Raw genomic sequence first — 21,801 nt, 5'->3', positions numbered from 1 at the left:
AGCAAAAAAGTTGCCTCGCGATACAACGGCGGAATTCCACCAACATCATCGCCAGCCTCGTCGTTATTAGTTATAAGACTCGCCATGTCATTTTTCACTGTCGAAGTTCTCGCAATTCATTGTCTTCATTCGCAATGTAATAGTTCCAAAAGTCTAAATTAGTAGAGGCAACAAAACAAGAAACGAATTTCCGCTCTTTCCCTTCTCATAAAAGCTACGCAGCTAATAACATCGACATCATTGTCGACGTTAACCGACATCGCTAGGGCGCGTTAAACTACGCAAACGATAACTTAGCTAGTCTCCCCCGCGTCAAATATCCCACGCGCACCGATCAGGATATGTATAAGCTTGATACTAGAAATATCACGGTCAACAAATAACAAAGGTCGAATTGGATTCTCATTACGGCCAAGGTGTCCGATCATTTCCGACGTTAATAAGATGAGCTAGCTAAGGATGACAGCTTGATTTTCTTTGCATATTTCAGCCTCTGGAATTTCCGAATCTCGGTTTCTTTAAAGCGACATTTCCCGACTCCCGCCTGTTAAAATCGCCAAATCCCGTGTCCCGGTCATAAATACAATCCCGAATCTCGTCCCCCTTTTCCTTCAAAATCTCGAGTCCCGGCCTTCAAATAAGCCAAATCCCGGATCCCGAAAAACCTATTGGGGACCCTCTAAACAGAGTATATTATCCGCTGTTATTTTTCTGTTCGTTCCATTAGTTATGTCGCTTTAGTTTGTGCGAATATTAAATTCACGTTTTTGTTAAGCAGGAATGCTTGTTTGGTACCAAATAATGCGGTGTCAAATGAATGTGATGTATGATCCGGGGAGAAAAAGGGGCTTACTAAGGGTCTATTAATCCACTGGATGACGCAAACCGTGTAAAGGATTTCTGGTTTTATTCGATCTATTAAGGAAAACGTCGCATAATATTAATAGGGCAAACTACAGGGCAAACTACAGGGCAAACTACAACATAAGCGAACTACAGTGATTAATCGCATATCATCGACCACTTACTTCTGTGACGATATCCAGCAGATTATTCCTAATCACTTGTAAACACGGGGTGGCAGTTTAATTGGGCATCCGTTGGCAAAATCATATGAAACGCCGGTCAGCGAGAGAACAATTTAGCACGGAACGATTCCTTCTAAAATGAACTTTTAACACGTTGCCCGATCTTAAGAGGTTACTAATCCCAAGTGTATCATGAACTTAATGAAAAGGGAAATTAATTGTCAATCGATTATGACTCATATCTAATTATACACTTTTCTCAACGAAACAATGTATAATTTGGACAAATTAGCGCCATGCATACAAAAAAAAGTGTGACGAATCAGCGTTGCGTGCACAACAAAATGATGTTGCAAAAGAAATAAAATATGCAAAAGAATTCAGATCTCACCATGCGGTGTTTGTTAATCACTGTGATACGGTATTAACAGTGTGATTCAATAATTGAGGAATATCAGTACAGTATTTCTACAGAAAGGGCTTTTGAATCACTCTTGTCATAAAATTACTCTTCATTTATTGACAATAGAATGTAAACGGTGTCAGTATCTATCATACTGATAATGGGAGTTATAAGATATTTGATTCTCATGCAAGAGACGAACATGGTAGCAGCCATCCCTTAGATACAAGTGTACTATTAAAAGTACCATCTACTCAGGGCTTAGTACATTATTTCCAGACTATACACTCCCACAGTGACAATTATGAACTCAGAGGAGTGCAGATAAGTACATATGAAATAACTGCAGTGAACAGTTTGAGAGAAGAACACAACTACTCTTGAAAACAATGCTCTGCTGTAGGGCTTTATGCAATATGTTACTCAGTAGCAAAGTCTTGTAGTTATTAGAATTCCAGAACCCTATGTTGCATAGCTGACCGAGGAAATAAATTATATCGTAACATGGGCATCAACAGGCATCTAAAAAGGGCAGATTTACACAGAAGTCTTAATATTTGTGGAGTTGAGATATCAGTCCAAATTAAAACTCAAAGCTATGGGATGTTGTCCAGTGGTTTAAAAAATACAAAAAAAGTTGGAAAACTTAATTTTCAACAACCTACAGTGGAAATACAGGGTTTTTATTGTGGCTTGCAAGTTACTTTTAGGTATTACTTGTATTTTTCAACAAACAGTCAGAGCAAAGTACATGTTCTCCTTATTGACCTATGAAGATACTTGTGAACCTGAAATACAACAAATAAAAATAATTGGTATATCATCAATAGTACAAGCTATTTCTAACATTGTTACAAAGAAACTTAAAACAGATATTGTTCACTACAAAATACAATTTTTGTCTTGCACATCTAACATGGATTTTCATCAAATCAGACACCTGCAAAAGCACAGACGAAAATATACCGGTAGTTATGATAATTTGGAACCTGCTCCAAAAATGAAAAGACTGCAACAGATAAATTGTAGAAACAAAATCAAATTCAAAGTTAGACAACAGCACAAGAGTGAGACAATCCCAACTACTGCTGTCTGCATTAATTTATTCAAAGTGAAAATCAGGGAAAGTCCTTATTAGGTATGCTGTGTATACAATGTTTTCACGATGAAATATACTTACTTGCATTCAGACCATTATGATTACAATTTCATAATATATCTTTTAACGTATGCATCAATTGGCATGTACTTATCACCCTTGGGAAGGGGAGACTCCTTAAATAAAAAGGACTGGGGTGCTCGTTGTACCTTTTAGGGATTAAAAAAGGTGGGTTTGGTACCTCTTGGGCTGTTCAGCCTTAAAAGGTCCACGGCAGCAGCTTCTGTGATAACTTTCAGGGTATTGCACCAAAAAATGTGACAGTGCGTTGTTGTAGGATTGGTGTCTCTCAGGGGTGAAAAAAAATTTATGCCACACCAACAAACCAGGACCTTGGTACCTCCTTAGTATTTCTTTTAGAACCACTGCGCATCCCGAATGGTCAACACTCATAACAGCACGGCTACCTGTAGCCCGACTTACGATCTTGGATCGTCTTGTTACATCTAAAGGTCAACCTCGTTCTCAGGATCTCTCATCTTCCCGCCCCTCCCTCGCTCCAGGGGACGGGAAGATGAGAGACCCTGGGAACGAGGTTGTCTCAAAGTATAACCCCAATTAACAAAAGTACCTAATCATCTTGATACCAAAATAAATTTGATGTATGTAAGTATGTGGAAGTTGAGCAAAACAATAGAAGAAAAAATTCACACGGAAATATGAAAGAAAACGTAACCAAAGTAGTAAATGAGAATTGCCATAATGATTCCTACGTCGAAAAGAAATTATAAATGAAACAAAAAAGGATTTAACATTAATAGAAGGAAAGGTAGTTGAGCCCCGCGGAATAAGTAAGTCAATGATAAGGTTCATGCAATACTTCATTCCCCGACTTCTCCCTTCCACTTCCTCTAGTTGTAAACCATTTGTAGGATAGCCATATTGCCTCTGCGACAGGTGAATCATTAATTTAAGAGCGACATTCTGTAAATACCACGGATAGGTGTGCAAGATGGAAAAATCGAAATCTCCCAAACTTTGTCACATGAAAGCCCTTATGAAACTAGTTTAGAAAATGCAAGATTCAGTTTCTTGCGATTGATATTTTCCAAAACAATAATTTTTTTGAATTTTCACCTCCGAGAGGCCCTCAAACCACCGAAAAATGTGCTTCGCATCCTCGCGTGGTAAAAAGAAACGGAATCAAATACCATGACTATTGCGATATATGATGATTTTATGACCCTTCCTTTGTATGAAAACGTTCTTGTAATTTCAAAAGATTCCAATCTGAATTTTCAATTTTTTTCAAAATTACCCTCTAAAACAGTTTCATTGCGACTATCAATTTTGCCATTTTTCAATGGCAAAAAACCTTTCATGGTACATGGCTTTCGTTGTGCAAATACTATTCCAGAGAAAGAGCAATCCTTTTTCTTTCAATTTATGAAATAAAATTTTGGGGCAACTCAAACGGCAAGTTTTGAGAACTGAAAACTGAACATCAACGGTACTTGCGTGAAATTTACAACTTTTGAACTTGCGGTTGCAATGACGAATACAAGCAGTACAAGAGTGAACTTCGATCTTTTTCCACTAGTTAAAAAACTAAACAAATGATTATTACTTCTTAGCGGCAATTATCTGAAAGGAAAGGCATTTTAATTTCGCGAGTTGAGCTGTAAACCTCTTGACAACACTTCCCGTAGCTGCCCGTTTGCTCACTTTGAAGCCTGACTTGTACCAGTTATCTAAATATGAAAAGTATTCATCAAAATGTTCTCACTTCGTCAGAAAGAAATCGTACAAGCAATGATGGAAGAATAGGACAAACATTTACTCACCTCATATACATATATTGTTGACAAAAGACCAAATCCCTGAGCTAAACTAGATTGCGTGACATCCTCTTTGACTACACCCAGGTAGGAGGGTGGGGGTAGGGGGTTAGGGCTTGGGCTTGGGTCCAAAGCAGACAATAACATTCTCTAGTAAATCCCGTAATCGCTAAAAAAAAAAAAGAAGCTGTGTAGGGTTTTCGAAAAAAGAAAAACAAACGAAATCAATCTTGGGACAGGAGCCCCCGGATTTCGTGTTGGGAATTAAAATAGTGACGCTGATTCATTCTTAAAGCAACCCTCGTGCGAACAATTAAGAAAACATATCGCTAAGGTCTTGGTCCTTTTCCTTCTCATGGGTTTTGGCTTATCAACCGTCTGAGATACTTCTGTGAAGTAACTGGAATGAAACTCCCCATGATTAAGATGTAATCTGGATTGCTTCAGGTTCTTCAGGAAAAAGAACAGCGATTTACGGTACGGTGGCCCATATCTGCAAACACAAGAAAAAGTTCTTGAAACACAACAAACACTTTTCCAAATACAACAGAGTATTATCTGAACACAACAAACTGTTATCGAATTACAACACAATGTTATTGAAGCACAACACAGTGTCATCGAAACACAACACAGTATTATCGAAACACAACACAATGTCATCGAAACACAACACAGTCTTATCGAAACACAACACAATGTCATCGAAACACAACACAGTATGATCGAAACACAACACAATGTCATCGAAACACAACCCGTTATTTGCAAAACACAACACAATTTTACCAAAACACAACACAATATATTTGCGAGACGCAACACAAAATTTTCCCGATTACGTACTGCAGGATTTGTTACAGCCTGCGAACAGCAGACGCATTTCCTGTCTAGATTTGTTACTATACAAAGTGATACAACGCATAAGGCCATCAGCCATCATTACTCAACCGCTGACATGTTATGCGCCTGAATCATTCCCCGCCATTTTGTTTGTTATCCTCGCATATGGCGATCTGACGCGAGAATGGATGTGGTTTTTAAGGGTAACCAGTCAAAACGTCCCCCGGTCATAACGTCCTCTGTGTGGTAGTTCCAAAACGTCCCCGGGTCAAGTACCAAAACATCCCTGGGTCACGTACCAAAACTCTTACCCTGCATTGCATTTCGTAGGTGAAATAGTAAAGGTTGAGCATTCGATCTTGCACTCTACAGGTCACTACCAGACTGGAGTATTAATTTCTCTTCCAAAATAAGTCAGTTTCTCAAATACTCGTCGCTTGCTTTTTTTTAACAAAACAAAACAAAAAACCTTGACCGTGCAGCGTGAATTCAGTCGTATGGTACAAATGACAAGGACTGTTGGTTTTAGATTTCGTTTACTTCAAAAATTGGTAGTATAACTGGAAGAATTAAATGGAATTTTGACCCTACGACGTATTGACCAGGGGACGTTTTGACCCTACGACGTATTGACCAGGGGACGTTTTGGTCTCACCCGAGGACGTTTTGAACCGAGGACGTTATGACCGGGGGAACGTTTTGACTGGTAACCCCTATATTAATTAAAGCGAAGGGATCTTCTTCTTTCTTCTTCTGCCCTCTTCCCTTAGAGCCACTTGATCGAAAATGAGTCGACCTCTCTTCGCTTTTCTTTGCAGCATAGTTTTTGAAGCTCAAGCATTTTGTTGCACCTTTATCTGTGTTGTGAACATTTATATGTAATTTATGTAAATTTATTTGTATGCGTAAAATCTTAGTCACGTGATATTTGTTGCATCATCAAGTAACCCGACACTAATTGAGTAGCTCAAGTAACGAATCGTCACCGGACACTAATTTTATACCAGAGCCCCGCGCGGAAACATTACCGACGTCAAAATATGGACGAAAGCGGACACGCGTCGAGAGAGACAATTTACGTTAGTTGGGACAAGATAGTTTTTTGACATAATATTTCGACATCTGTTTAAAATGATGTAGATTGATTTAGACTGGTAGCTTTGCTTGTATATATAAGTTTTAGGTTTCTATACACTTCGCGTGTTTGGTAACCAATAATTAAAAGTCAACTAACCGACATGGAGTAGTTTTTTCCTTGCCAAAAAAAAAAACTGTGACCCTCCCCCGGCTGCGTATCAAACAGGTTTAACCCTCCCCAATTTTTAAAATAATTACTAATGACCCTCCCCTCCGAAGCCCCAGCCCATCCCCCCCCCCCCAATAAAAAACGTACCTTCTCCAATATTGCGTTGTGCTTCAATAATACTGTGTTGTGTTTCTATAACAGTTTGTTGTGTTCAGATAATACTATGTTGTGTTTGGAAAAGTGTTTTTTGTGTTTGAACAAATTTTTGTTGTGTTCGCAGATATGGGCCACCGTAACGATTTCAGCATGATTATTTTCCACAATTTTTTTCCTGGATATCTTTTATAAGTTTAAAGAAAGATGAATATAACGCAATCTTCCGGTGATTTACACGACAGGAAGTCAAAGGTCTCTTTAATTTCCCCCTGAGGTGGCCGGCTCACCAGGAAGAAGAAGTAGATCGTTCGGTCCAATAACGTTAGTCTGTGGAGATTATCAAGCTAATAACTGAAAAGATTGTGCCCGTTGGTTCCTCAGTGACAAATCTGTACTCTTCGGTCGATGCGACACCCAAAGAAGAACCTTGGTAATTTTGTAGGCACTCACTATAGTATTTTATTATCAAGAAAAAGAAATCTCAAAGCTCAAAGCCAAAATATCGTTTAAGCATGTAAAAGATTCCCTGAAAAAAGCTAACTTTATGGAAACGATTGTGATAAAATCCCTGTTCCGTTTGCTGTAATGAGGGGATACTGAGTTGTTTAAAATCTCCTGCCATTTTGTGATAGTTTTCGCGCGAGTGGTGGGTTTTACATGTAGTACTGCCGCTGACAAGTTGCGATCTATACTCTCAGTGTTTATGAACGTTCAATGAAGGTTTTCCTCTCTTTTTTTTGGTTGCTTTTACTTCCCCTAACTGCAGGCAAAATTTGAAGGGGGGTTGAAAATTTTCATTTCCCAAGATGTTTGATACTTACAGTGACTCGTTCTTAAAGGAACGAGTTTCTCAGGCGACTAGAGGACTTAGGGTTTTACACAAATTGAAGCGCCCACAACTAGTCTTTTTTCGTTTTTTATTAGTTGTAAGAATAAAAAGTTGGAGTTGTTTCGCGTCGTTATAGTTGGCATTTTGTTAAACTGTCACGCACTGGCATTCAAACCCATGCGCTGTATGAAAATTTAGGCGACTTGACGTAATAATACCCTCCTTGATCTTACATGCAGTTGTACTGCGTTGCTCTTTTTCCTTGAGTTACTGGGGATATATAGTTTAGGCCCGAAATATAATGTGGCTCAAGCTCGGCACTTCAGGAGGGAAAGCGAAGTGTTATTTAGTTTTGCTGTGGTCGTCAGGTATCGTCTAGCGAAGCCACAGGCGGTCCAAGCGTACTGTGACTTTGGGGTGTAAACTTTAACGGCAACAAGACGATCTTAGATCGTAAGTCGGGCTACTGGAAGACATGCGGTTATGAGTGTTGACCATTCATGGTGCGCAGTGGTTCTAAAAAGAAATACTAAGAGGTACCAAGGTCCTGGTTTGTGGGCGTGGCGTAAAAATTTTTTCCACCCCAAAAGACACCAATTCTCGAACAACACACGGTAGTTACTAAAATGAAGACCCCCCAAAACGAATACCCCTTACCAAAACGAAGACCCACTACCAAAACAAAGACCCACTACCAAAACAAAGACCCCCTACCAAAACAAAGACCCCCTACCAAAACGAAGACCCATTACCGAAACTAAGATCTATTAATGAATTCGTTATGTTCATGAGACACACTACGAAAACGAAGATCCTTACAGAAATCTTGAATTCTGAATTTGGCGCGTCTGTAATTTATTGCGGAACATTTCAACAGTAGAGCCCTATGGAGCTTTAAATGGGACTACTTTAAAGCTAAAAGGAGATTTAATCGAAGAGACATAACATGCACCTGGAAGATGCTTTGCGTGACGCTTTAAGCAATGTCGGTCACATTATCACATAGCATTCTACAAGCTCTTTTCAAAATGAAATTTTTCTAAATATCATCTTACTATTTGTTTGCAAGAGATGAAAAAAATCTCTTTGTTTAAGTCCATTTCCACTATTATGTGTCTCTGCAGGCAGCTACACATAAGTGGGGCTGTTTTGTTTTGGTTCAAGTGCAAACCATGATTGAGAGGCCAAATTAACAAAAGCTAGAAATAATATTTAAAACCTGCCTCTGCTATGCCTTCATCATTAAAAATATGAAAACACTGAAATTCATTAGTTACAGCACAATCTGCTACACAATACTATTTGTCATCCTTGCTGTAGAAGCTTGTTTGTTAGTTTACTAGTTTGTTTGATTGTTTGTTTAATTGTTTTATGAAAATATTTTGATCTTACCACCTTCATGGCTTATTTATCAAAGTAATATAACTTATAATTGAGTGTTGTTGTTCACCATATATACTTAAAACCTAGCTTGATACAGTTCTAATAAACTCCTTTTCTGAACTGCATTATCTAACTTTACTTAGGTTTTAAAGAACATGATTTCTCAATCAATCAAAACTCAGTGCTGATATATCTTTTCAGAATTTTTCTTGCCATATTTTCCAAAACATTCTAATGTTTCATAAGAGTTGTGTTCCTTTTCCTAGTTGCAAATGACCAATTAAAATAGAGACACAAAAGTGTATTGAGCTTATGTAATAAAAATGGAATGTTTGTATTGTTGCATGCTATCTTGTATACCTCTTGGTGTGGTAAACTTGGGGTTGGAAAAATGGAGGGAAACACTTGCTAAAGTACTGAGATTTAAAATAACCGAGAAATGTACGCTCCAGTTTTGAACTTAAGTTTGAAACTGAACAAAACGTTACTATAAATTATGAACCAGCGAGTCACAACACCCTCCCGTAAAACATTGTACAAGAAAGAGTCAATGCTCACGTTAGTGTCATTTCCTTCATCTCCTTAGCAACATTAAATTTTGCTTCTCTTACGTTTTTTCTTTCAAATTCGACGGAAAACATACTTCTGAAAAGTCCCGAATTCACGAACTAAATTTCGACAAGTTTGCCAGAAACATGGCTACTCTCGCTCGTCCCATGCTCTCTCCCAAGTCTTTGTACCAGATTACCTCTCATTTGCTGAATGAAGATTTAACCGAGCTCGATACCAAACCGAGCTCGATATAAAAACGATAGTAGTATACAAGGCAAACCGAGCTAGATGGAATTCGAATTTGTTTCCAGGAATGTACCCATACAGTTCTCTCGTGACCTAATGACCTCTAAACCGAGAATATGATTTCGGAATCAATAAAAGCGTCTTCACGTCGCTGATCAACAGCGCCCCACCAGAAATTAATTCTGAAATGTAAATATTATTATATCCCAAAGTATAACTTCATTTACTGTCCCCAATTAGCAAAAGTGCTTAATCATCTTGATGCTGAAAATAAATTTGATGTATGTAAGTATGTGGAAGTTTAGCAAAACGATATAAGAAAAATTTCACACGGAAATATGAAAGAAAACGTAAGCAAAATAGTAACTGAGACTTACCATAATAATTAATACTGCGTCGAAAAAAATGATAAATGGAGCAAAAAAGGATTTAACGGCATTGAAAGAAGGAAAGGCAGTTGACCCCCGTGGAATAGGTAAGCCAATGATAGGATTCCCACAATATTTCATTCCACGATTTCTCCTTTCACTTCCTCAAGCTATATTGCCAATGCGACAAGTGAATTGTTAAAACCAAGAGGCTCTTATCTTACGTCATTAATTTGGTGGAACGAGTTTTTCTCAAGCGACTGGAGGACTACGGGTTTTACACAAGTGTAAGCGTTCACAACTAGTTACTCTTTCATTTTTTATTAGTTGTATTAATAAAAGTTGGAGCTCATTCGCGTCGTTTTAGTGGACATTTTGTCAAACTGTCACGCACAGCACTGTCACGCACAGCACCCATGCGTTGTATGCAAATTTAGGCGACTTGACGTAATAGTACCTTCTTTGATGTTACATTTAGTTGTACTGCGTTGCTGTTTTTCCTTGAGTTGCTGGGGAAATATGGTTTGGATCCGAAATATAATGTGGCTCAAACTTGGCACTTCAGGAGGGAAAGCGAAGTGTTATCTGGTTTTGCTGTGGTGGTCAGGTATCGTCTAGCGTAACTCTTTATTTTGGAAAGTGAATATTAGAATTCTGTTACTCAGTTCCGCGTTGTCGTAACTGTCACTGGCAAACAGAGTGCCTATTCGCAAACTTTGAGTTAACTAATTTTTTACATCACAAAAATGAAAAAGCTGTGAAGGGGCTGTACTCAGTCTCCATCATAAGAAAATCAGAGAATCATTTTAAAGGCGACTTAAACGAGCATGATAACTTCGATATCATCAATATCACGCACGCAGCTAAACCATGAATGCATCAAAGATTCAGGGATGTCATGTTATCGGTACTATCGAAAAGACACTTTTTTAAAGATATTTGATATGCCTAGGGGTTTTCGTAATTGACAGTAACTGTCATACATTAATGTTACTCGACTTGATTCTTTGATTCTTGTCTCTGTGCCTACTTTTAGGAATGTCATATCTTTGCAAGGGTTAATTTCAAATACAAGTCGAGTTCGAGTCACGATTTAACCTAGAGTCAAGTTAAATCTGTCTCTTTTTTCATATTTGGTATTGTGGTTTATTTCCCGCGTGGAAATGATTCCTGGATTAGCTACCAAGAAGCTATTGAACAAAGTAAACGATTACCCATATAATCATTAATTTTTTTTTCTCTTAAGTTCCGTTGTATGTTACTTAGTTGCAGCAGAGGCCATTTCCTTTTCAACATCACATTGAGAAATTTCACGTTGGGTTTAAACATAATTCAGCAATACTCGAGCGTCAACATATTGCATCCATTGGATGTCGGGTAGGAAATAATAAACATCAAACACAATTCTTTCTCGGCTGCCAAACTGGTTGCACACACCATCATCAAAAGCATTCAACAAATAGAATCAAAATCAAAGTGAAAAACGAAGATGAATATTCAATCAGTCTCGCTCTCGCGGGAGGTATTCGAAGAAATGTCTTACTTAAATTTATAAGGCTTTGTAGGGAGACGCCATGTTTGTGTCCCTCTGAAGGGTATAAATTAATGGCGGCTCAGTGTAAGCTAACAAAAACATATGTCATCAAGTTTTGCTACAAAAAGTCTGTAGTCGTCTTCCGAGGGCTCACAAACATCTATATGAGTACTAATTCTCATGAAATGACTGTTTAGACGGCGAAATATCAGCGGATAAATCACTTTTTTACCCAACGTTTCATCATTCTCGGCCGCCATTTTGATATCTTGTCACGCAAAAACTTCGAGATTTAACCTTGCTTTATCACAAAACGAATAACCCTATCAAACTGAAACTTTGTAAAGAGATAAGTCTTCAGCTGTTCTAATAACTAACTGAACTAAAAACTCAAAAGGAACGATAATTCCTGTTTTTTATTATCTATTATCTCACGCGAAAACCAAGACTTGACATGGGCTCGAATTGGTTTGATTCAGGTTACGATATAATGCCTTCAGTGATGAAGAACACAAATTTCCTGTTCGTATGTCTCAAGGCTTACTTAAATGTTTACTCCCATCCCATTTTGAAAATCTGAAACTGTAGACTGATATGTTTAATAAACGAATACTTACGTTTCAATGTTCAGATCTAAATAAGTTATTTATTTCGCAACTGTTATATGTGCGCATCTTTTAAGCTTGGATATTTCACAGTTTTCTAAAACTGATACATAATAACGGTGTTGCATCTTCCTTCCATCTTCGTGATAAACTATTATGAAATTACTAAAGTGCTTTTTTACTCTACTTATAGCATTTGTGACAAGAACGTCAAGATCAAGTGAAGGTATTGTATTCCTTAATAATTTTCATCGACTCTTCAACAGAGTTGCTTACATGGCAATTTGCATGACCTAATCAATTGATTTTTTGGATATATTATTGAGTCACAAATACCATATAAATCAAAATCCTAGTAACAAACAAATGGCATTTAAATAGTTAGGTGTAAAGGCTTCATCTTGACACTTCGAGGAGGTTAACCGCTAATAAATCTTTTTTAAAATTATTTAATACGATGATGAAAATGATAATAATAATAATAATAATAATAATAATAATAATAATAACATATTTAGATCAGACACTCAACATCGGACATGATGTCACTGAATCGTTATTCATTGGTTTGTTCCTTTTGTATTTTATGATCAACTTACCTGAAGTTTGCAATGAGTTTGTTTACCTTGGAGGAGATTTTGGGACGCATAAAGGAAGTTTCTCAAGTCCTGGCTATCCCAAAGAGACTTATCCAAATAGAGAGCGTTGTACTTGGATAGTCAAAGTACCTCTGGATTACCGGGTAGCACTCTACTTCAGCGATTTTGATGTGGAATCATGCTCCACTCAAACAGAAAATTGTACCTGCGACTACGTGGAAATTTCCGATGGACAACTTTTAATTGATAGGCGGATTTCAAAATTATGCGGAAATAAAATACCTCCGAACGTTTTATCCAGTGGGCGATTCCTCAGGATTGACCTGGTAACAGACGCAACAAATCCGATGAAAGGATTTAATGCGCACTTTTACTCTGTATCTTCAGATGGGTCCACACTGTCTACCGTAGATGTTCAGAAAAATCCAAAATCAGTACCACCTGCCACCGACACACCTAAGAAAGGTAATAATTATAGTTAATTGCCAAAAAAGTTGTTACAACAATCAGACTTTTGTTCACCTCAGGCGAGTAGAGAGTGGTGTCATTTACTGGTAAGACGTAATGATCTGATTCCAAGTTATCAATCAAGGTGTTAGAGTTTGACTCATCAGATACTTTCGTTAGAGGGAGGTTACAGCTCACCACAGGCCATAAATATCATTGATCCCGAACTGTGCTGGACGTTCAATCGAGAGGTCAATGAGCAGTACCCCGACTAACGTCATTGTATCATTTTACTGAAAAGCAAAACAAAACAAGAGAATACGCTGTTGGGGGGTTTTACCAACTCGCTTGGACGAATTAACGAGAGGTACCAAGACTCTGTAATTTTCTTCTTTATTTCTACTCTTCTATTGTTGCTACTACCTTCTATTACCGCCGCTATTTCTCTTCCATCTTTTAGCAAGGAGTGCCCACGTATTAAATGCAAAAATCACAGACATGTTTGGGTTAGCTGACCGTGGGAGTTTCCATAGTGCATTCGTTGTTTTGCAAAAGGGGGAAATTGGGTGGCTCGTTCAGAAGCACTTGGCGAGCACCAAGGAACCAATTAAATGCCCATATCGTGTTGCGCACGAGAATCACGCGCACAAAAAAAAAAAAAACCAGGATCTTATTGTGGGTAAAACTCAAGGCCAGCTTTACCAACCCAATCATGACCACCTATGAAACTAGCTATTTCCAACCATAACAAGCGATTAAAATGTCTAGCACGGTAAGAAGGAAATCGCGAACTGAGCCAAGTTCGAACACACACTAAAAATAAAAGATCAAAACTATAGATCTACCAAAACAACAACGTAGACGCAAAAGGCGAGACTCATCAAAACAAAAGGTAAATGTAAAAATACACGAAATAGCAATCCTTTAAAATACTCTACAACAACGCTCACAAAATAAAACGAGAATCCGTGGAAACCATCGTTCGTCTCGTCGATTTAGGTCAGTTAGGGTGTGTTAGGATTCTATCAGCCATGTTACTTTCTATAGTAAAATTTCGGAGGGATACTAAGGAGCAGACTATAATGGTACCATACGAATCATGACAAACTTATGGCACGAGTGCAAAGGAAAATTTAATCTTAATTAGAGGAAATAAAGTTCTGACCCTAATTGATAGGAAAAATAAGATGATAGACCACTTTCATAAATGGCTGCCGTATAAATATTCTTTTGTTTAAATTTAAAGTAGTCCTTCTGGCCTCGCTTGAGATAATGTATTCTTTTGAATTTTGTACTGGAGAACGAGGCCAGTAGGGCTAATTCAAATTTAAACAAAAGAATATTAATCCGGCAGCCATTTATGAAAGTGGTCTATAGTTGTTTACTTTTCCGCTCAGGTGGCAGCAGCACGACAATGATTGCCGTGATTTGCAGTCTTCTTGGTGTCGTTCTGATCGGGGTTTTTCTTCTGCTGGTCCTTGTTAAGAAAAAACATGCTCAGGACAATCGACGAAGATCTCCGCAGTTACAGTTGGGAAGGTCCGTTTCCAGTACTACGTCTCAAAGGAACAATTTGCCTTCAGAGCCTCCTCCACCATATTCATCTGTAGTAAACGCCTCTCCCACAATTAGATAAGAAATAAGAAAGTGACTAGGGTTTTGCCTACGACAACCGGGTTAAAAGAGTTGAAGCCCGGCAACTCACAATCACTTGGAAAAGATGAAGGCATGGTCAACACTTGATAAGAAACACGACTGAATGGGTATACAGGTAAAAATAAAACAACTACAAAAGCTTTCAACTAGTTCATTGCATTCAAAGTGAAATACAGACACAAAACTCATGCGTTGCTTTTGAAAATGCTGCCATTAATATTTTTTGTTTGCGCTAAGAATATGCCGGAATACAATAAAATCTTGCAAATAAATATCCCTTGTTGGTAGTTTTTCTTTTTTAACTCTAATCCATTTAGTTACTGTGTTCAGAGGATGTTTCTTCACCTGATATTTAGTCAAATCAAATTTATGCTTTTTTAAGGATCAGGTAAACATGCCCCCTTCATTTTCAATAGTACCCTCGTGTTCAAGAAAAAAAGTCCCTTTTCTTAGTTGATCAGCTTGATGTCAATTTGCCAGTATGTGATAATCTCTGTGATTAACCGCGTCTGTTCTGCTGTGAAATTCTTCCTGTTCCAGAGCTCAACCTTGTTCTAGCGGTTGTCTCCCTTACAACGGTCACCTGCAACACACTTCAGCTCACCTGACTAATTCACACCATTGAAGAAATTACTTTGTCGCAATAAGAGTAATGGACGCAATGGCATGACTGGATATCAGACGTTGCACGCAAGTTTCTTATGACATGATTGTTCTCTTTATGAAATTCCAGATTATGATTATTACAGATAGTTTCTAATCTGTAGAATCGACGAGAGTCAAAAGCTTAGAGACATTTTAGCGGATGTTTTTTTTTAATGAATTACCGTACGAGGATTAAGAATGTGCGCATTCTTAACTAAAATTACATAATACATGAATTTCCAATTCACAAATGAGCGCACATAGCATAGCGCTACTTATAAGATTGATATAGGATTGAAAAGTTTGTTTCAATAAAAAAAAAAATTGTTTCGCGCAAAGCTTTTGATTCTCGATCTTTTTCTTTAGATACAAAGTTTATTTTGATGCTTACGTTCTGATATTGTAATACAAAAATCAATCATCTGTTTCATGACGTCCTTAAGAAACTCTCTCAAGATTTTCAGCCTTAAGCACACTAAACAGTCTTGGGTAAAATAACACTGTGGACCAACTTTCCAGCTGCCTGACTCATGCATGCATAATAAATAACAACGCTTATGATGCACTTGCAATGCATTCTGTCACGTTTCCGAAAAATTTAAATCTGTGTTCGCGTAATGAGATTAATGAGTGGTATGTTGCTCGCACCAATCGGATCACCACATTTGGGTATGTAACATTTTTTTCAAGTGGAAGAGCTCTTAACCTAAACCCTGAAATTACTCGACTTGATATGGAACGTTAAAAATAAAAACGTGACTGTGGTCATACAATCATTTTGTAAAATGTAACGCTTCTGTATCTTGAATTAGACTTTAAATCACCAGATTGTATGGCAACAGTCCTATACTCTTCCTTATTTGCTTCAATATTGGTTTGAGTAAATTTGTAAAGTTTATCGACAATGGGAAAACTTCGGCACGACTTTGTTCGAAGTGACGTGTCCCTGTATGTCGCGAGCACAGCCCCTTGTCAAGTGTTTAAGAGAGAACGTGACGTCATGCATGTGTGATCGCAAGAAACGAAGACATACTCGGAACTCTTGCCAAGCGAGGTTTATTTTACTTTAATCCTCGCTTTGGCTGTACTGGAAAATAATATCATGAGTACAGATACGCTACTGGAAAAAGACCGACCCGACTACGACACTGACAGCGTGTTATGTTTCGTTGCTGTCGTTGAGCGCTTCGTGAAATCCGCAACAGTTTTGGAAGAAACAGTTCTGCTTCCAAGCGTCTTGATGGATTTATCTGTGAATGCTCTTGAAGCAAAGATAAATCCGAATGAAATATATCTATATAAAGAATTGGATTTGAGGACATTTTGCCGTATGGTTAAGTCGTTGAGGATTCAACTTTCGCAAGGATGTAGTTTCATCGAGGAAGGCTTGGAGGAAAATATGCAAATAAGACACAAAGTGGAAGAACTGTGTTCACAATTGAAGTCATTAACCCAACATGCTAAGTATCTCAGGTATGCTTCAGAGGTAATAGCTTTGGCAAACAAACCAGTTTCTTTCCAAGAATACACCGCACAAGCATGTGAACACATGCTGCTTTGCGAGGCTCACTCCACTTGTAACTTGCGTGACACTTTGAAAATGTTTCTAAACGCGGTTGAAGAAATGGAGAAGGAAACTTTGTTTCCTTGCCTTTTGAAATCCTATAGAACACTTGATTACGGTTGTAGTATGAACTCAGAACAGAATTTAAACGATGTGTTTGTTAGGTTACTTCAAGCAAGAAGCGTGCTGCAGGTGCCTTCCTATTGTGAGTATTTTGATGATTCCGCTCTCTGTCAAACTGTGACCAAACTGAAAAACATTTTCTGTTTCTATGCCATTATGATCGAAGAAATTGTGGTCATGTATCGGGAAAAAGTCCACGAGGATTATTAAAAAAAGGCTAGATTTTATGCATAGAAAGGAAAAGGGTCCTATGAGAAGGAAACTAAGTTCATGAGCCCACTCCCTGGGAGACACTCAATCAATTTTTTTTCGGGGTCTTGCTGAATTTAGTACAGTTTGGTGTCTTGAAAGCCATAGTGCCCTTCGCTTTGATGGGGTGAGAACTTGAAAATGCGCGCTGAAAATGCGTGTCACCGACACTAGTGTACTCCTATAAACTCTGCCCGTTATCTTGCGTGTGGCTACCTAAGATCGATACGCCGCAATTCATGAATTTTTTTTTTCTTATATCGGGTCAGAGCTTTTAGGTTTCGGCAGCATACCACACTTTAACTTTCCTCAAGTTCCTTACCCCTCTCCTCCAAGCTCATTCGGAGAAGAGAAACTTGAAAACATGGCGTTGTTCGGCTGACTTTCTCTTGATCACAACACTGGTTCAGAGCGAGGTAATTATCGGTAGCACGTACTGATAGCAGATATAATCTTGACGATGCACAGTCACTGCTTCAGTTTGAAAGGAGACTTTCTAAAGCCTTGGGGTCTTTTTAAGTCCTTTCTAGGTCAGGCTCTTTATATCTCGCATCCTTTAGAAAAAAAAAAACAAGATATATATTACCAATAATTACTAATTGTACAACAGACTACGGACCATGAAATGGCTTATCAATAATTTATTTTTCTGTTTCTGTTATCTAAATTTTTACTTGTACTAATTGTGAGGGAGGCTAAGCTTACAATTCTTAATGGTTTTTATTCAGTTTCTTCGCTAATCTTTATTTTGTTTTCTTTTCATCAATTATTGTAAATTGTAGTAATGTTATACATAAGAGCAAATAAAATAAATAATGAAAAGTAAGGAAAAACATTTAGAGATATCGCAGTGCAGTTTACCGGTGAAATCTTGAACAGTTGTTTAAGAGTTTTGGGTATTTTTTTTATGAAATTATTAAACTATACCTCTAATGTTGCTCGGAGCAGTAGTTGAACCGCTGAGATGAAAGTGATCTTCTCAGTAATGAACACTGCTGTGGTGAAAATAAGGCCTAACTAAAATTCAGGTTTGTACGGGAGTTAATATAAAACCATGACCTCTGCAATACCGGTACAACGCGATACAAACTGAGCTAGCAAGCCAACTGGGAGCTGGGTAATTTTTCGTTTCATAATCAATCCGTAATGTCATGAATGAACGACGAACATATGTGATTATATGTATTTAAACTGCAGATAATTAGCTCGGTTGGTCCATATTTTCATAAGTATGGGACAAATCCATGAATTTATAGATTTTACTCAACTCCACATGATACGGTAGCCCACAACTGTCACGGCAATAGCATATTGCCGTGACAGTTGTGGGCCACCGTAACATGATGCCTTGACATATAGTTTTCCGCTTTTATGGGAAAATTCACTATTTGGCGAGGGAATTCCGCATTTTAAAGAACGTGTCTCTGTAAGAATCAAACATCTTGGGAAACGAAAATTTTCAACCCCCCCCCCTCTCAAATTTTGCATGCAGTTAGGCACTCAGAGGGGTTCCACAAAAATGCCCTTTTTAAAGGTTGCAGCACTCTTGCTGCCATGGTAATAACGGCTGCCTGTGTGAAGCCTGGGGCCTCATTCTCATACCAAACCAGCGTAAAAAAAGTGTAAAATGTTTATTTCTCTATCTCAAGCTAAATACAACATTACAGATTGGTACTTCTAGGATACATAGTGACATCATTCGTCTCTACTTTGATGCATTCAATTTTTCCTGGGAGTGAATGTGAACACATCAATAGATTATTTATCTTGGTACAGCTTCGGTGATTTTTACTGTAGGGTAAAACAGGGAAAACGTTTGTCTAAATTTCTCCAAAAGTACACCGATTCTGGAACTGAAACTACGCACTCAGTTGGTTATAATATTCTAGTTTTTAAATGTGTAAAAGTCTCTGCGGGCCGGCCTCTACTTTTCATAGTGGCAATTCGCGAATGAAGCTCAAAAATCAGAGGTAAAAACGACCAAAAAAAGAGAGGAAAACCTTGATTGAACGTTCGTAAACACTGAGTGAGAGTATAAATCACAACTTGTCAGCGGTAGTACTACATGTAAAACCCACCACCCGCGCGAAAACTATCACAAAGTGGGGATTTTGAACAACTCAGTATCCCCTCATTACAGCAAATGGAACAAGGATTTTATCACAATAATTTCCCACAAATTTAGCTTTTTGCAGGGAATCGTTTACATGCTTGAACATTATTTTGGCTTTGAGCCTTGAGAATTCGTTTCTTGATAATAAAATGCTATAAGTACCCACAAAATTACAAAGGTTCTTTTTTCCGGTGTCGCACGGACAGAGGAGTACAGATTTGTCACTGATGAACCAACAGGCACAATCTTCCCAGTTATTAGCTTGATAATCTCCACAGATTAACGTTATTGGACCGAACGATCTCCTTCTTCCTGGTGAGCCGGCCACGTGCACCTCAGGGGGAAATTAAAAAGACCTTTGACTTCCTGTTGTGTAAATCACAGGAAGATTGCGTTATATTAATCTTTCTTTAAGCTTATAAAAGATATCCGGGAAAAAAATTGTGGAAGGTAATCATGATGAAGTCGCTGTTGTTTTTCCTGAAGAACCTGAAGCAATTCAGATTACATATTAACCATGAGGAGTTTCATTCCAGTTACGAGTTGCGCTTTGCTTATCCCTTTTCACTTCCTGTGGAGCATAGGTCCAAGGACACCTCACGCCATCTCCTTCTATTCCAGGCCAACTTCTCTATTTCATTTCAGGTGTAGCCTGCCTTGGCCGCCTCCTTGTGCACGGTTCTCCTCCTGCAGTTTCTAGGACGGCCTTGTTTTCTCTTCCCCTGTGGGTTCTACCTCAGTGCATGCCAAGTAACATTGCTGTTCGGGTTTCTGAGGGTGTGCCTTATCCAACCCCATTTGTGCCCTCTAATCTGGATGTAAATTCGTTCCTGTTCAATTCTTTCCCACAAATCTTCATTTCTTATGACCTCCAGCTTGTAAATGGTCATTTCATTAGCAATTTGTGCAGCCTTTCCAGCCTCATACATAGTAGCCTGCGTAACCAGGCTCTTTTAGGGGAGGGAGGGGTAGGGGGAAGGGAAAAGAGGAGGGAAGGGAGAGCCTGCACTGGCCCTATTGTTTTCGCGTTTACCGCCCAAAATTTTCAACCAATCATACTCGCTGAAAATTAACCAATCAGAGGGCGCCAGAAGCAGTTCGCGCATTCACTGCCAGTTTTCTGTCAAAACAAACTCGCGCCTCTCATAGCGGACACAGATAGTTCTTTCACTAGAGCGAAGAAAGGCAAAAAACAGTCTTCAAACTGATCAAACGAATTTTGTAGACTTTGTAAAAAGAGCCTTCTAATTTGATATGATGATCGTGTAAGCTATACATCCAACAGTAATATTTTTAGAGCACCGAACGATCCGTCCAAGAAACCGCTGTCAGAATCTCTCAAAAGCACTGGAATTATTGTCGAAAACGAAGAAAACTGTTCACAAGTAGTCTGTGGGACTTGCGGAAGAAAATTGCGAGGTCTTTATGAATCATTTACCAGTCTTCAACAGTCTTTAAGTCGAAAGGAGTCGATGACTTACTTGTGGCACTGAAGTGAACACAATTTCAAATTTTCCTGACATCACATCTTCAATTGGTGTGTCACCAAGATCGCAAGCAGACATTTCTAGCAGAGGAGCTTCGCTTATTTGATCTGAGATGATGTATTTTAACGCCGTAACTACAAGAACAAATCCATATCCATTTTCTCGACATGCCTTTGCCACAAGGACAAGAGACTGAAATATCACGCTTTTTGCCAAATTCAGTGGGCAAAGTCGCTATTAAATCTTTCGCTAAGAATAAATGTTTAAACAACAACAAACATATGAAACATATGTGTGAACTTGAAGTAATTTTCTCTGCCTTCAAAACAAAATTCTCACCTTTGAAGTTCCTAAATCGTTGCTCCACTTCTTGTATTTTTACATCGAAAAGCTCACTCTTGTCCGCCTTTTTGAACAAGAGTTTTGATTCAAGACGGGATATTGATTGACACGTAATCGACCAATAGGAATCACCCAACCTTTTTTCGACCATTAGGAATTTCCCGCACCGAAACTAAGCGGCAAATAAACGCGAAAACAATAGGGCCAGTGAGGGCTCTCCCTTCCCTCATCTTTTCCCTTCCTCCCACCCCTTCCCCCCTAAAAGAGCCTGGCTACGCAGGCTACGTATATAGTCCTGACATTCCAGGTACCGAACAATGTTGTTGTCTTGGTGGTAAGGAGGGGGGTCGGCTTCGTAGCTTTCTTTCGGCTATTACCACGATGCGTCATACTAGTCTCCGAGGAGACGTTCTCCTGACCCAACACAGATGCGATTTTGTACCTGC

The 21,801-nt window shown here is 38.5% G+C and overlaps 3 protein-coding genes across 3 annotated transcripts in view; all 3 read left to right on the top strand.

Annotated features, from left to right (window-relative positions):
* The window catches only part of LOC148723568 (uncharacterized), a 401,859-nt gene that overhangs the window by 251,525 nt on the left and 128,533 nt on the right, over window positions 1–21,801 (top strand). The window lies entirely within an intron of this gene.
* On the top strand, window positions 10,406–15,104 carry LOC148723576 (uncharacterized). The gene is made up of 4 exons (XM_088732762.1): window positions 10,406–10,598; window positions 12,324–12,356; window positions 12,736–13,194; window positions 14,574–15,104. The coding sequence occupies exons 1-4, from the start codon at window positions 10,457–10,459 to the stop codon at window positions 14,810–14,812; spliced, it is 873 nt and encodes a 290-aa protein (XP_088588888.1). The 5' UTR covers window positions 10,406–10,456; the 3' UTR covers window positions 14,813–15,104.
* On the top strand, window positions 16,066–18,244 carry LOC148723575 (uncharacterized). Its single transcript, XM_088732763.1, has one exon. It carries the CDS (start codon window positions 16,580–16,582, stop codon window positions 17,372–17,374), a length of 795 nt encoding a protein of 264 aa, XP_088588889.1. The 5' UTR covers window positions 16,066–16,579; the 3' UTR covers window positions 17,375–18,244.

This window comes from Stylophora pistillata, chromosome 9 (assembly GCF_964205215.1).
Source record: "Stylophora pistillata chromosome 9, jaStyPist1.2, whole genome shotgun sequence".
Lineage (NCBI taxonomy): Eukaryota > Metazoa > Cnidaria > Anthozoa > Scleractinia > Pocilloporidae > Stylophora > Stylophora pistillata.
This window is presented reverse-complemented; position numbering and strand designations above follow the sequence as displayed.